The following is a 16863-nucleotide window of genomic DNA, read 5'->3' on the forward strand; positions in this document are numbered from 1 at the left end:
AAAGTACAAAAACAAGACATGTCAAGGTGCTATAAACATTTGGTGCGGAAAACAGAACTAAGAAGAAATTTGGGTTGGGATGAGATGTAATTCTTTGTGACTTTACATAAGTGTAATTATACTTTTACTATTTCATTTGTTGATGATAAAAAAATGCGGGGTTAAGGGGGGCGCAAAACTTGAAATCGCATACCCCTCAGTAAATGTGCAGTTGCGCCCCTGGCTACAACCTATATAAAATGTTGTAAACATTTCTAACTCTAACTCTTCTTATTTCATATATATAGTTCTACATTCAAATCATATCCTAATTGCTGTGATTTCCAGATGACAGCATGTGACTTTCTACTCAGAGCTTTTAATTTCTTTAGAAAATGAGTTGTACATTTCTATTGCAAAACTCTCAATACCCAAATAAATCAGCAGCAGTCAGGTGGCAAAATGGTGAAGTTGGAGCTGTTCTAAAAACTTTTACTTCACAAATTGAGGATTCTATTAGGATGTGAACTTCTTTAAAAAGCAGTGTAGCAAGTATTGTCAAATAATAATAAAAAAAAATCTGTGTAATGGCAATTGCAGGCTGTTTTTGTTTTATTTGGTTTTTAAAAGTTTATGTAATGTTTACCTGTTCCTACAAAACTTTTTTCTAGTATATTTGATCTAATCTGAGCTGATTGCATAATTTTTTGCAATGACAAGCTGCTTTTGATGCATTAGTAATTAGGCATCTGACGGTATAAAACCTTGGATACAAACTCACAGTTTCACTTTATTGTGGTTACTGCTCTAAAATATGTTCTATTTTTAACGTCTGGGTAAAAAACAAAACAAAAAAAAAAACCTTTTTCCCCATTGAACAAAATACATGTCAGGCTAAATAATTAAAATAACTAATTGACTCCTGCTCTCTTCTTTAGTTGCAAAAACACAGATTTCTTTACAACACGTTTAAAAACATTAAAAAAAAAGCATTACAAATAGCTTAGGAACGGTATAATACAAAAATTATGCAGTTTTAAAACCTTTACTTTTTCAAACTGTGTTTAACCTTGAAATCGGTTATCGTTCCATGCCTATCAGTAATACGTCTTAAATAATATAATTTTTCGAGAAAAAAATAATTTTTCGAGATCAAGTCACATCTTTTCTTTTTATCTTAATATTCTCTGACCAGGTCACTTTAGACTTTCTTGTCCTGTCCTATTCTATTCTCTCCTATCAACCAAAGGATCAACTGATGAAAATTGGCAGAAAATTCAATAGCACGTTGATTTCTTGCAGTCTGTAAAGTGTTTGCTGTGACTGATTTAATAAGGCAAAAGTCCACATGACTATTTTAAATGTGATTTACACAATCCCAATGAGATATTAAGGTCAAAAGTGTACAATTCTCTTTAAAGTAAGACTTTTACAGACTTTCTACAGTTTGATATGTGGATCTGTGACGACAAAAACTGTAATAAATTCTCAACAAACCTAGGACACAGGAGTGTGTGTGTTAAAGAGTGGTGTTGTGTCAGGTAGAGCAGCCTGTTTTTTATTTCCGTCCTCGTTGGTTTTGCACGATGGGCTTTTCTCAGGTCTGCTTGAGGCCGAAATGAATTTTTCATGTATGACCAGAGGGCCGTCCCGCTCCTACAAACAAATTTAGTGTAAAATCCTGCCAACATATCTGAGGCCAGAAAGAGACATGGAAGGAACTTTAAGCTACTAATGTTCCTACATACATGTTCTCCCCTTCCTTCTCTGTCCTTCAGGCAGTTCAAGTGTGTGTGTGTGTGTGGTCCACGGGCTGTCTGTCACTCCCCTACGCCCCACTTCACACCCTAGTCGTCCCCCCCCGTGGTCACCCGTGAAACCGCAGGCTGCCCAGGCTGGCGCCAGCCCTCTCGCTAAACTGATCAATACTGCAGCATTTCCTGCCCATTCACTCAGGTCACACACTCACCTCATTAATTATTACTGCCAACACTGCTGCTGGTGCACCCCGGGCACCCACAACACACACACACAAACACTCACACACTGTCATTGGTTTACAGACAAACGTTCTGGTTAATGCCTCCACTTATAATAGTGAAACGTTGTTAAAATAGCCCAGTTTGCACAGAGAACAGTAACTATATATAACGACCACAACAATGCTTGATAATGATGTTTGTTATAAGTATGTGCGGCTCTTAAGTTGCCTGCCACTTTAAATGCTTGAGCTTATTAAAGCTGGATGGATGCTGATTGGCTGTCAATGTTTTTATTGGTCTTCAATTGGAAAGAACAAACACTGTGATGTTGTTTTGTGTCGTTACTGTTATCGTTGTGGTGTATCATATTTGTCCTTAGTGTATGAAGGCCTTAGGTGTGTTTTATTCTACTAAATGCCAGTGGGTGGCAAAACATCCCGTTTAGATAATTAGTTCAGAACAGCTGATTCATTTAGAAATAAATCAACTGACCTTCTTTATGAATATATCATTGACTGAAATGTTCAGCAGACTGCTGAATAATAAGTGTTCAGTACACAGAAATGACATACCGTGAGCCTTAAATGGCAATGTTTACATGTTCTCATAGAATGATTCACAGTTAGCCAAGGATCAATGCGGGAAATACATATTATATTTTATTCAGTGTCAAATGTTTTTTGTTAGTTTAACATGTATATTGTGAAATTTGCAGTGATGTTTGTAGTGAGGCAATAAACACTTGTAAACTTCGGAGTGTAAGTGTAATGCATGTTTATGCATCATGTCATATCACTTGGCTCTTGATTTTTCTTGAGTTAATGGGTGGCAAAAAAATGTAAAATATCCTGTTAATGTGGAGGTTGATAGTATTTACTGCTTGTTTTTATACATTAACCTCATGAAATACAACTCAAAAGAACACCTATGTTGGTCAATTTTTGTAGAGCATATTAATAATTTAACCCATATGTAATCCAGCTCTGTAGCAAACTAGTTTTCTCTGGTGGCATAAAGATACCTTACTCCTCTCCAGCACTTCTGTTGAAACAAGTTGTTAACAAGATTGTTAACATAAACTTAGTTTAAAATAATTTTGACAAATGAAGCATTGGCGGCTCAGTGGTTAGCATTGTTGCCTCAAAGCAAGAAGGTCGCTGGTTCAAGTCCCAGCTGGGCCAGTCGGCATTGCTGTGTGAAGTTTGCATGGTCTCCCCATGTTCGTGTGGGTTTCCTTGGCTGATCTGGTTTCCCTCACAGTCCAAAAACATGTAATATTGGTGAATTGAATAAATTAAGTGAATTGTGTGTATTGGTGTTTCCCAGTACTGGGTTGCGGCATATTCCACATGCTGGAATAGTTGGTGGTTCATTCTGCTGTGGTGACCTCTGAAATAGAGACTAAGCCGAAGAAAAGTGAATGAAAGAAGCAAACTTATTTTGCATGTTTGCATTTCAGAGTATATCATGCTATGTGTGTGTGCAGAGCTCATTAATATTCAGGACCATTCCAAATATGGTTAAAATGAAGTTTTTCATTGTAGGGGTTATTCCCGTGTTCATAAATGAGCATATAAAACAGTTCCTAGAGAAATTGTTAAAGGTGCAGTAGGTGATCTGCCAAAATGCTAACAGCTTAGCATATTATCACAACAGCAGACAACCCACTAGTTCATGTCATTCGCCAGTTTAAATAGTGTTTGGCCGGCGGCGTGCAGGAATTACATTTATTACTAAGCCATGCTTGCATGTTATTTCAGAGCGAATATTCAGAGTAGCAAGATAAACAAAAGCAGATAAGATAAAAGCAACTTCAGCTCAATAAAGCAGGTTAGGCAGAATAGCGCTATTTACTGATGTTTTGTTGTTAAACTAAATAAAAATCTACAATATCGATGCTGTCAAAGGTCCTTTATAAAACTGAAAACAGTCATCAATTTTTCGCTGGGAGATTTCAGTGGCTGAACAACACGTCTGTGCATATGTCATTCATAACAGAACACAATGTAACATGAGGTTCGCCTGACTAAAATAGTTTTAAAACAGAACATTACTTGTCTAACAGTAATACTTCAGCCATCAATACTGATTCAGGATTTTCAAAAGTTTCAATTCAGCATTTGATTTCACCGCGTCTGTGATTGTCTCGTGAACGCACGGCGCTCATGTAGGCGGGCACGCACGAATGGATCTGCGTGAACAGAGATGCGCAGAACTCTGAATCTACATTTGCTGACAGACAGTTTCAGCTACTTATCGGAATTATAGGAGATGTCGGCCTGACAATATTTAATTGGATAAACATTTTTTTTGTTTTATGCCTTACCCAGAATATAAAAATACATATAAACACATTTAGATCATTTACTTTAATCAGTACTATTGGACTGTGAAGAGACTTTCAACCAGCACAACAAAAAAATGTTTCTGAAGGCAATCACCTACTGCACCTTTAACATACCTACTTTTATTTAGATATCAGAGAATAAGTTTGCATATTGAATCAATACATACTATGCAACCTTTACATGTAACTTACTCAATATTTACTAATTTGTTGAACTCTTACTATGTTATATATCATTATTAATTTTCAAATATTTATGTTTTCATATCTGCTTTATAACATGCTTCATAACACAGTGCATGTTTTCAGAATCAATATTTCTGATTTTTTTCATAGATGATATATAAATATCTCACAATCCAACTGCCATGTTAATGTCTGTTTGTCATTTTAAAGTGCTGTATAGAAATACAGATGTGACCTCTATTAGATATGCAGGGAATTGTAGAATAAAGCGATACAACACTTTAGATTTTTTTTTCTCCAAAAACATATCTCATTTTATTTAAAAACATAAAGCTGATTCTGACCAAGTGCATAGAATGAGTATAAGTCCAGTAAACTCGACTGTTATAATCATCATCTGTGTAGAAACCACAAATATAAAGTAAATCCTCTTAAAACAGTGCCAAAAACATGATCACATTCCAGACAGGCTCAGTGTTGATCTGTGTCTGATTTGTATTCGTATATACATCCAGATTGGAAGCGTCTTCAGAACTTGTTGAGGGCACAGGCCATGTTTTCCAGCGCAGACCGAGCATCTGAGGGTGGGAAGCACTTCATGGCCTCTAAGGCCTTGTTGCCGTGGTAACTGCACAGGTCAAGTGCCTGGCTGACGCCTCTTTCCATCTTTATCAGGCCCCGGAGCTGCAGAACACGCAAGAATGAGGAGAAATCTTAATATCACTCCATCAAGCTGATGAAACTCAATCAGGAAATGCAATAGTCTACTAACTGAATTTAGAGGTGAGGATATTCAAAATGTGCCAATTTCTACAGATTAACAAGATTTCGTGGCAAAAAAAAATGTTAGTAACAGTTTAGAATTGAAGTTCGGTTTGTAATCACTAGCTAATCTGGATCCGTTAGATGATAAGATCCAACAATGAGCAATACTTTCAAAACATTTATTAATTTTAATAGTGTAACACCTGTAAAATGAACAGTTTTGAAAATTAATATTTTTATTCATTTCTCAGTTAATATAGGCAATGTATTTTGGTGCATTTAAACAAAACAAATTTTTTAAACAGATATATTTATTCAAATAATATTTTAGTCACAGAACAATTTAGAAATTGAAAGAAAATATAATCAAATTCAAGCAAAATATAAAAAAAAAGACAACCAAAAAAACTTCAACTAAATTTGTAATTTTTTTTTTTTTGCTTCTCTTGATAATTCCTCTTTTTTTTTAATTTGTATTTAATATGTTTCTTATAACATAAATTTAGGTGTACTAGTTTTTGGACTGTTATCGTAAGTTATTTTGTTAGATAAGCTTCAGCACTGACTAATCCAATGTATGTGCACAAACATAATATTGTAGAGCTTCCTATTAAAAATATGAATTTTGAAAGATAGATTGGTGGGGGGTTTACTTATTTGCTGAGCACTGTATGAATCAATTCTGGAATCCTGATGTGTCCTTAAATAAAACTTAGTTTCTTTCCAAAAATGTATTTCCAAAAACCTACACTATACAGAGTGTTTAATACTAACAATATATTATCGATGTATCACACAGATAATATACCAAAATTGACAAAACCAACAATTTTTAGAAACCTATAAAAAATTACTAAATAAAGCCCAAAATATTCCACCCTTTCCCTCACGCGAATGGCCTTGTAGCTCTCCTCCTATCTTTATAAACATGTTTTGCTGGAGGCCATTTTGCCAAATGAATTCTGGGATGTGTTGTGCTAAGAAGCCCTTGGGGGCGCAGAGTTAAAAACAGCAGGAGAGACCTGCTTTCGCTAATGTGAGCATAGAAACCCAAAACAAGGGGAGAGACATAGATGTAGGAAAACTAGTTGTCGGATTTCTAACTTTTTAGTATGGCCACAGTGTCACTTGACATTAATGTACAGTACTTAAAAACATAAATAAAAAACATTAGTTTAACAAACAGAGAAACTTTTACACACACACACACACACACACACAAACTGAAAGCGATTACTGGAGATATTAGTGTCACATTTATGTGCTGATAACAGAGATGTGTGTGCGTGTGAGGTGTCTGTCTGTGCCCCGTTGAAGGAGAATGTTGTGTGATGTTGCTGTCAAACCGTCTCTCTGTCTCCTCTACAAATAAACCCGTCACTCTATCTCCTAATATCCTGTTTCTACGGCGACCCGAGCCGCTTCTGCCCTCCTCCTCTTCCTGCTCCCTCTCCTCTATCTGTCTCCCGTCTTTCTTTCTGTCTTTCTTCTTCTCCTGACTTTGGAAATCAAATTTCTCAACTTGCTATCAGTTACAGAGAGCAAACTCACGGAGGATCACAACTACCAATATTCACAGCACGGCTCAATTAATGTGTACTTGTCAATGACCGATTCTGAAACTTTTTATCTTTGAACTTTAATGACTCTCAGATTTAGATGTTTGATTATGATGAGAAACTGTTTTAATTATGCAAATGTATCCTGTATACACACACACACTTTTTATTAAGCATGAATAGTTTAGGTTTGGTTCATTTGTATCAATTGGATATGAATGAACTTCCCTTATTGTTTGTTTGTTTGAAAAGATTCACATACAACCTGGCAGAGCATGGGAATGATTTCATGAGTGACTCCTGGAAAATCGATCTGCATCATAACTGTATGAATGTTTCGTCAGAAGGATTGTGGCTAGATTCATCGATTAGTGGTCTGACCAAAAGGATGGATTTCCCATGAATTCGATATCTGACTTATTCATTGACAAAGTGAAAATAATCAATTGATTTACTGACTTTCACACAAAAACAAGTTCTGTGAAAAAGAGGAAACTGAAAAAATGAGGCTGTTGTTCTGCTTTCTATCTCCCTTTATAAAAATAAATAAATAAAATAGGAGTCACTCACCTTGGTGTAATCAATCTGTCTAGACATATTCTGGGCCTGCAATGAAGAGAGAAAAATATGAATTCTGCGAACATCATGCTGACACAGTGAAATCTGAACTGTAATGGTGTTTTGTCACCAGTCTAGAGGCTAAAATCTCATCGAATCACTTCAATTAATGATAAAACTGTCTGCTCAGTTAGATATCAATTATACTTCAGTAAAACTGTCTGCTAGCAGCGTTTAGACAACACATAGCTAACATAATGTTAATAAATACATTAAAACTGGAATAGTAAATGTCTTTGGAGTATACACTACTGTGCACAGTTTTGTGTGTTTAATATTTTGGTATGTAAGACACCTCTCAAGGCTGCAACTATTTGAATAATTTATTTAAAAAAATGAATAAATTATTATATATTATTATGAAATTATCTTTTTTATTATTAGTTTTTAGGGGTTTTCACCTTTATTAATAGGACAGACAGTTGAGATGTACAGACAGGAAAGTGTAGGGAGCAGAGATAGAGGAAGGATCGGCAAAAGACCTCGAGCCAGGAATCTAACCTCGGTGCTATGTGTCGACGCACTAACCACTAGGCTATTGGCACCGACAGAAATAATCTTTTTTTTATATAAATATTTTTACATTTAAAATAACAGTCTTCTTTAACAATATATTTTTAAACTGGAAACAGGAAATAAAACTATTCTTATGATGGAAAACTGACTTCAGCTGCCGTAACTCTGTTCTTCTGTCACATGGTCTTTCAGAAATTTTTCAAATTTGCTAATAAATAACACAATATATGTTTTAGATAATTATTTTAGATGTTCATATTGTTCAATTTCAGCTAATTTGGAAAATTGTGATATTCTTTTTATTTTTATTTAAGACTAAAAAAGATGCATTTATTTAAAAAAAAAAGCATTTATTTAGTATGTTTTGATTATGCTATTATTATGTTTTGAACAGTAATGTATAATGTATGAGCCCAATCCCAATTAAATTTGTGTTACCCTTACGCCTTCTTCTTGGTTCTTGAAACAGAGTGTGATGGGGAAGGGCTTCAAAATTTACCCCTAAGAAATGGGACAGCATGCACGCACGCACACACACACGTCATGATATCTTACTTCATATGAGATCAATGATGGTGACTGCTGTAGTTAGTCCAGTTGTATTATCTTTTGGTATTCATATTCAGAAAAATGCAATGATATCATGTTATTATAATGATATAGTGTGGCAATAAGATCGTAGCTGTACCGTGGCCATATTCAAATATGTAAACACAAAAAAACAAAATGAACTTTACAGCCTACCAGATACTGTAAAAATGTATTTCCCAGGCACTAGGGTATTCAACTGTCATCAAGTGACAGGTGTGGAAGTATGTTGTTGGACTACTATACAGGAGTTATTATTATGGATTATAGATAGCAAAATTTAGCTTTTTTTCTATTGTTTTTTAAAAAGGGCATGACCATAAAACACAAACTGCTTTATAAATGTATTAAATGGATAAGAACATATGTTTGTTTGTTGTAAAATATTTGCCAAAAATGCCAAAAATTACTAATTTGTGCATCTTCTAACTCGTGTATGCATGTTGCCATTGTAGCTGGTGTATTCTGGGAAATTTCTGTACCCCTTAGCATTTCGCAGAATTGGGATTGGGCCATAGTTTATGAGTTTATGCTATTTATATAAAAAAAGTCAAAACTTTTGTACATTTTTCATGGTGAACTATGAAAGCCTATTAGCAACATAGATTGTACTGTTCTGGTGTGGTTTCTGGTACCTGTTTTAGCTGCTGCTGCCATCTCTCAGGTCCTACGATTTGTCTGTGAAAGACTACAGGAGCCGAGTCAAAATGAAACACAGCCCCTTCTGAGCCGCTCTTCACAAACGGCTGTAACTCAGAGTTTAGCTGCACAACACACAGAGTACATCCATGAAGATCATGAAACACTGTGAGTACACTATGAGTTTCTGCACAAAGAGAAATGTAGCTCCGGCAGACAGCAAGTAGAGTGCAGCAGATTGTGCTCACCTTGTGTCCCAAAGCGAGGTGTTTTCCGTACTGAAAAGCCAAATTCTGAGCCTCTGTATTGTGTCTGGCCAGCTTCATAGCTGCTTGACAACTCTTGGCAAGCAAAGCACCATGGGACAGGAATGCCTGGTCTTCCCAGGAAGCAACTGTTAGACTGTCCTCCTGCAGAAAACAGAGAAACTCAATCAAACAAGCATAATTTAACACACACATACATAAAAGAGAATAAACATTTAGTCATCTTGCTTTCAAGCATTAGTTCAATTCTGTTATTAGTTACTCATCTCCACGTTGTTTCAATCCCATGACACTTTCATTCATCTTCAGAACACAAATGAAGATATTTTAGATAAAACAAGAGAGCTCCCTCATCCTCTACAGACAGAACTAGCCATGAAACGTTCAAAGTCCAGAATCAAAAACATTTTCAAAGCATTCCATGTGTCTTCAGTGGTTCAGCTACAATCATATAAAAGATCAATGTTTTGACAATGCAATGTTTTTGGTTCCTTTTCTAGACTTATAATATCTCGGGACCCTTGCTGCCTATGGAGGATGAGGGAGCTCTCAAATTTAATCTAAAACCTTAATATGTGTTGATGAACCAAAGTCTCAGAGGATCTGAATGACATGAGGTTGAGTAATTAAAAAACTACTGTATTTAAATTATTTGGGTGTTTTAAGTTAAAACATAAATATCGCTGTGGTAAGCATAAGAAAAGAACAACAAAATATCTCAAAATATTCCCCTATTATGTCTCCTTCAATAGGTAAAAGCACTTTTGTTTTGTGTTTCACATCAGCTCAACTCTCAAGGAGTCTGAAATGATTCTTTTGAAGATTCGTTCTTTCTAAACCCATTATTTCTGACAGCCAGCTCTGCTCTAACTGGTCAAATGGCACAGTGTTTCAATCAGCCCAACTGCTTACATGATTAAATTGAATTCAACGACTAAGATTTGCATAGTAGCAGTTTTACACTTGGATTGGCACATATCGCAATGCATTTTTGAGTATGCAGAAGCTCAGTGACAATTAATTACAGACTCATAAATAATGGTGTGCAAAAAATGCATGGTTATGATTAGGGATGTTCAGATCCAATCACCTGATCAAAAATCATGCCCAATCAAGCAGTTTCAGACTCGATCGAAATCAGACATTGACCGAATATCTATGTATATTTATATATTCTAATTATTTTTCAACACATCTATAGTTATGCGGTGGCACAGAGTTAGATCTTTTTCTTGACTTGAAACATCAAATTGTGCGGCATGACATTACTTTGTTGCAGAGACACTGTTGGTTAAATCCTGTCAAAGTAGAACAAGAAAGCAGCTTGAAGCGGAAAGCCTGAGTATGTCTGTGGTCTGGAGGTATAAAGTTGATGACGACAGCATTGCTATAACAAACTGTAAGATATGTAAATTTAGGACTTCAAGAGGTGGAAATGAAAAGGCTACTTTTAACATAATAAACAAACAGAGTTGTTGAATGTTAAAATAAGGTGAATTAAATAAAAATAAGGAACATCATCGATCTGTTTCTTCACTCTTCATTATTCTTTTTTTTTGTGTATTATAGAAATATCAGATTGGGATCGGTAGATACTCTAAATCCAACGACTCGGACCTGAGGGCAATAAACCCTGACCGGGACATCCCTAATTATGATGGAGGTTTTGTTAGAACAAATATTTGGTTTCAATAGAAGCTGACAACACAAACCTATTTAAAGAAATTGTTCAACCAAAAATGAACATTTACTCACCCTTGTTCCAAACCAATTTAAGTTTTTATTTTTGTTCTGTAGAACACAAAAGAAAATATACTGAAGAATGTTGGAAACTGGAAACCATTGATATCCCCAATACTTATTTTTTAGATCATGGAAGTCCAAGTTGCTGTTTTTCAACATTGCTTAAAATATTTTCTCTTGTGTTTAACAGAACAAAACAACTCAAAAAGTGAAGAGTGAGTAAATGATGACAGCATTTCATTTTTTTTTATGGTGAACTATCTCTTTAAACTTTAGAGTAGAAGAGGTCAAGGTAAAGATTGTTTGTGACCAGCCAATGAAGATCATGGGATGTCATTATGCAAATTTCCTTGGGCTTAGTCTCTATTTCAGAAGTCGCCAGAGCGGCATGAACCGCCAACTATTCCAGCATATGTTTAACGGTGTGGATGCCCTTCCAGCTGCAACCCAGTAATGGGAAACACCCCTACACACTCACACACACTACTGACAATTTAGTTTATTCAATTCACTTTTAGTGCATAATTGTGGACTGTGGGTGAAACCTGAGCACGGGGAGAACATGCAAACTCTGCACAGAAGTAACAACAGGCCCAGCCGGTGTCTCAAACCAGTGACCTTCTTGTTGTGAGGCGACAGTGCTACCCACTGAACCACCATGCCACCCCATTATGCAAATGACTAAGAATAAATGTTCGGGTCTTAAAGTTATGGTCAGTTATGGTTTTAAAACAGGAATTGTGAATGACTTGTTTGCAATAACACTGTTTTTGATATTATGCACAATAATTTTATTAGTCTTTGATTTGTTTATTTTTTTCATCTTTTAAGTTTTTTTTTCACAAAGAGCTACATTACACAAAGGTAACAAAATAAAAAAATTATTAAAAAAAGCTCAAAACTTCAACTCAAAAGTATTATTTATGGAGATGAAGACTTCTCAGTACTGGGTTGCAGCTGAAAGAGCATCTGCTGTTTAAAACATTAGCCGGAATAGTTGGCAGTTCATTTTGCTGTGGCAACCCCTAATAAATAAGGGACTAATTTAAAGGAAAATGAATGAATGAGGTGATGCGTTGAGCACTATATTTTATAAAACAAAGCCCCCAAAACTACAACCAAATGGAAATTTCTAGAGTTCAATTTCCAAACAAGCAAAATGTTTCAAGAAACTTTGAGGATGTAACTTCAGAAAGAAAAAAAATAGAGAGAGAGAGAGTAAACAGAAAATGGTGGTATGATGGAGGGGGTGGTGTAACCGGAGGAGGGAAGGTGATGCAAACGTCTGCTCGGAAACGTCTCCTCTAAAAAGGGTAAAAGAAACTTGAATCTCTCTCTCCCTCCCTTGTTGCATTTCTCTCACATAAACGAGGCCTTTTCCATCACTTTTCCTCCTCCTCGCCTCACACAGAAAACTTTGTCATTCATTATTTACTGTGAGCAGTTAGCAGATGTTTTAAGTCAGTCCGTGTTTACCTCTGTTTGCTTGTCCAGTCGTTAGCTCTGTTTTGAAAGCTTTGAATATGAAACATTAAACACTAAAAACATTCCTCCTGTATGCCATTAGAAATTATTTACGAGGAGAAAAGTTGCATTTTATCTTATATGGTACATGTTTATTAAACCCATAAATAGAGGCTGTGGAAATATGTCCATTTACTGTGGATCTGTTTAAGGTATATTCTAATAGAAGTATTCATTAAAAAAAAGAAAAAAAAAAGTCTTCCATATTTAAAAAAAAACATGAAGATTTAATTAGGGTTGTACAAATGACGGTTAGCTTAGCTATTAATGCGAGTTTCAGTTATTTGTACAAATCTAAAAAAAAATATCAAGTCTTTTCATACCTTATTGTTATACATTAATTCTAATACCTAAAAGTCCCATTTACACTGGCACATTACACAGACAAAGTATGTATTCTAGAAATAAACCGGAGATACAATGAGTTGTTAAAACTATTATGTTTAGCAATATGTTTGTAGAAAAAAACTCTTCTCTCTAATAAACAAAAATTAGGGAAACAAATAAACGGGGGGCTAATAATTTATGGGGCTAATAATTCTGACTTCACCTATATATGATTATATCGTAGCACAATTTAAGGCACAAAATAAATTTATTTTTAATATAATTATTAAATCTGAAATACCATTGATGTAGCTTGTATGGATATGTAAATTATGTATCTGAGAATACATTTTGCAGATATTGTTTTGCATTTAGATTTCTATAATGTATCAAAGACTGCCTTTAAAAAAAATGTTAAGTTTTAGTTTTAATTTTAATTTCGTCATCATTTCCTCACACTTAGGTAGGGCTGGGTGATATGGCAAAAATCTTGATAATTTATTAACAATAAGGATATACATTTTGATATAAATTGTTAATGTCTCTAGATTTAAAAGTGTACCCCAACAATAACTGAAGCCACAAAAATTAGAGGGTCTATTAAACGGCATGAGATATTTTTTCGGTGGCCAAAAATTTGGTACATTCCTAATATGCCACACTTTTAGATTCTCATTGTTGCACATTTCTGCTGTGTGACTGGCTCTCAGATCAATTTAAAGTAAAAAAAAGTCCAGAGCTTACTGTTGTTATTTGATTTGATATAATATCGTTTATCGGCTCATCCCTACACTCAGGTGGTTCTAAACTTTTACGAATTTCTTTCTTCTAGACAAAACCAGATATTCCTAAGAATGTTGGAAAAAGCAGCCATTGACATCTATAGTCGGAACAAAAGCACAATAACTTCTGTATATCTTTTTTTGTGTTCAACAGAAGAAAGAACTTTACATTACAAGTGTAGATTAAATAAATGATGAAAGAATTTTCCTTTTTGAACCTGCACACACAAAACATCATGCTAAATTTAGTTAAAGGTAAAGGATTCTACACTGTACAAAATGATACGACAAAAAGTCATGACTATATGCATTTATAATTACTTGAACTGATTTTAATAAGTCAATCAGGTTTAAACTACATTTCTTAAGATTTGCAAAGTTTAACTTAAGCTTTCAGTCAGTGCGATTGATATAAATTGAGATGAATACAAAAGTTCATTTGATTCAACAAAAAAAATAGGGCAGCATTTTTGTTAAAAGGTGTAGTTTAGACTCATTTTAGCCTCAAGCCTGAGTCACTAATGTAGAGTACAGACTGCATTATTATAGCCCCGATTTTGACTCACCGACAGGTTTGAGTAATCGCTGACAAATGCCTGAAATCACAGGCAAATCGGTGCTCGTGCACATGAGTAACAATCACACAATGTGAACCAAAGACACAATCTGAGAGAATCACAGGTGAATGCAAATGATTGCATTGTTTCCATGTCACTTCTTGCATATTTGGTTGTGAGACTATGTAGTTTGTGGATCGAGACAAAGTTGTCGGCGATTCTTCCTATTGTAAAGTCATGTAGTGTGAAACCCCTGTTGCCGATCCATCTTGCACTGTAAACACAGCAGTGATGGAGTGCTGCCCCAGATAGTCATGCAGTGTGAAAACATCTGGGACACAACTACTTTAAAAATCATGTAGTCTGAACTTGTCAAAACTTGAGTAGCCATCCCTTATGCCCCATAGTGCCTCTGGTGGTTATATGTGGTAAGTTCATTCAGTTTTGATGCGCTTATTGAAGTCTGAAGTAATCTCAAATCGAGTATGAGGTCAAGTCTGAAGTGTATTTAAATACAACTCAAGCCCAAATCACTAACTCCAGTGGCCATCTTTTGTTTGTGCCTCCAGTGGTCATGTGTCTTAGTGTATATATCATACCTCTGCAGAACCTGAGCTCTCGTGATAGATTCCTTGCACCACATCTCCAATAGCACTGGAGATCAGCTCCACCACCTGCAACAAACATAATGTTACGACACTTAGGGCAGCAAAATATTTTCCACATAAAGGAACACTTTCCGAATAAGAGTGTCCATAACGGATAAAGCCCATCTGTTCAGAAATGAGCATTTATTAGGATATTAGGAGCTGTTTGGGAATATGGGAAGACTTTTTTTCCTGTCCACTCAGTCTGAAGAGCATCTGAGGGACAGATAGAATAACCAGTACTTCAGTTATTAAACAGATGGCCAGTCAAAACAGTGCAACGTCCAGAGGATACAGGGCCTAATGAGGGCCTTGACATCTGCACACGCTTATTGATTCAGTATTAGTTTTAAAACTGCGCGCACAGCCCAGAAATACTCAACCAGGCCTGTAGGCAGGGGGAGTTCAGGTGGTTCGAAAGAACCACCCCTCACTGACAAAGGTCCAGAAATTGTCCCATATGATATATGAGCTCGTTTGTCCTATTTTGACTGCTATGCCATCATAAATAGTGAAAATAACCCATCGAAAAAGGCTTTAAGACCAAGCGTAAGCCTCTGTTGGCTGTCGCTTCGCTGCAACTTCAGTTATTCAGTTTTAGCCAATGCTAACTAATATTTTTATTTTACAATCTGACACAAGTTAAGTCATCTTTCGCTGCTGCATTGTTTGTAAACAGAGAAAACATTTTACAAGAAACTTATTCTAAATCTCTTAGGCTTAAAACAAAACAATGTGTAATCAAAAGGTGTGAAGAACCAAATATGGAACATATTGAATTTGATTTGAATACCAAATTGGCAATGGATTTTATCCATGAATTTTTTTTCAAAAGTAAATTTTTTTACAAGAGAGGCTAAAAAAAATGTTAAGTTCTACATTATTATTATTAGTATTATTATTATTATTATTATTATAACTACTACTACTACTACTACTACTACTACTATTAATTTTTTTTTTTCAAATAGTCAAACTTTGGAAAGTCCAGTTTGTTACTTGCCAATTAAATGAAAGTAGACTACAGTTTTTAATTTTTTAATTAAAAACAGATTCCTAATAATATAATATTTATAATTATATTATTTTTTTCTTCAAATTTCTTTATTTCAATCTTTAGGAAATATTTTTACATCATATTTATATCAAAAATTGTGATTATGATGACCATCCGACAAGTTAATTCATCTCAAAATAGTGATTAAAATGTCACTAAAATGGGAGAAAAACTGCAAAAAGGTCCACTTTTTGAGAAAAAAGAACCCCCCCTTTTACCAGGCTGGCTATGGGCCTGTCAACACCTACAGAAAATTATCTGATATTACAGTGTTGAGTATCTGCTCCCTGAAACTATAAAATATACATGCAAAATACACATCATACACTATATCCCTCGTCTTAAAAATCATAAAAGAATGAATAAAAAAAAAAAATATATATATATATATATATATATACACATACAAATTTATTACATGACATATCATTAGGGGAAAAAAGTTTTAAATTTAAAACTGCAGCCTATTGTCATTTATTGGGGAAATAACAAACAGTAATCAAAAGGTGTGTAAGGACAGCACATTCAACTTTCTTAAGTCAGAATTTGGTCATTTTAATAATAAAAAAATTAAACATAATAATGATAATAATAATAATAATAATAATAATAATAATATATATATAATTCTTTTAAGAATAAGGTCCAAGATTTAAGAATGAAAGTACTAGTCACATTTTTTCTTAATTTAAAAACATTACAGTAGTGAAAGATGATATCACTTATGTCAGATGTTTTCTTGCACAGCTGGATGTTGCACTCTTGAAAAACAATTGGCTAA

General features: G+C 34.8%; 2 protein-coding genes across 5 annotated transcripts in view; one reads left to right on the plus strand and one right to left on the minus strand.

Moving 5' to 3' along the window:
• LOC147834238 (uncharacterized) overlaps positions 1-16863 on the plus strand; it is a 92648-nt gene that overhangs the window by 5823 nt on the left and 69962 nt on the right. The window lies entirely within an intron of this gene.
• The window catches only part of pdss2 (prenyl (decaprenyl) diphosphate synthase, subunit 2), a 65624-nt gene continuing 53541 nt past the window's right edge, over positions 4781-16863 (minus strand). Inside the window, exons 5-9 of one of the 2 annotated variants that reach the window (XM_087277787.1) lie at positions 14978-15052; positions 9428-9589; positions 9176-9304; positions 7389-7424; positions 4781-5178 (exon numbers count right to left, since the gene is read on the minus strand). In XM_087277787.1, the coding sequence (XP_087133913.1) occupies positions 5023-5178; positions 7389-7424; positions 9176-9304; positions 9428-9589; positions 14978-15052 (558 nt within the window). In that variant the 3' untranslated portion in view covers positions 4781-5022. 2 annotated transcript variants of the gene reach the window in all.

This window comes from Danio rerio, chromosome 13, assembly GCF_052040795.2.
Source record: "Danio rerio strain M-AB ecotype USA chromosome 13, GRCz13ab, whole genome shotgun sequence".
Taxonomy (NCBI): domain Eukaryota; kingdom Metazoa; phylum Chordata; class Actinopteri; order Cypriniformes; family Danionidae; genus Danio; species Danio rerio.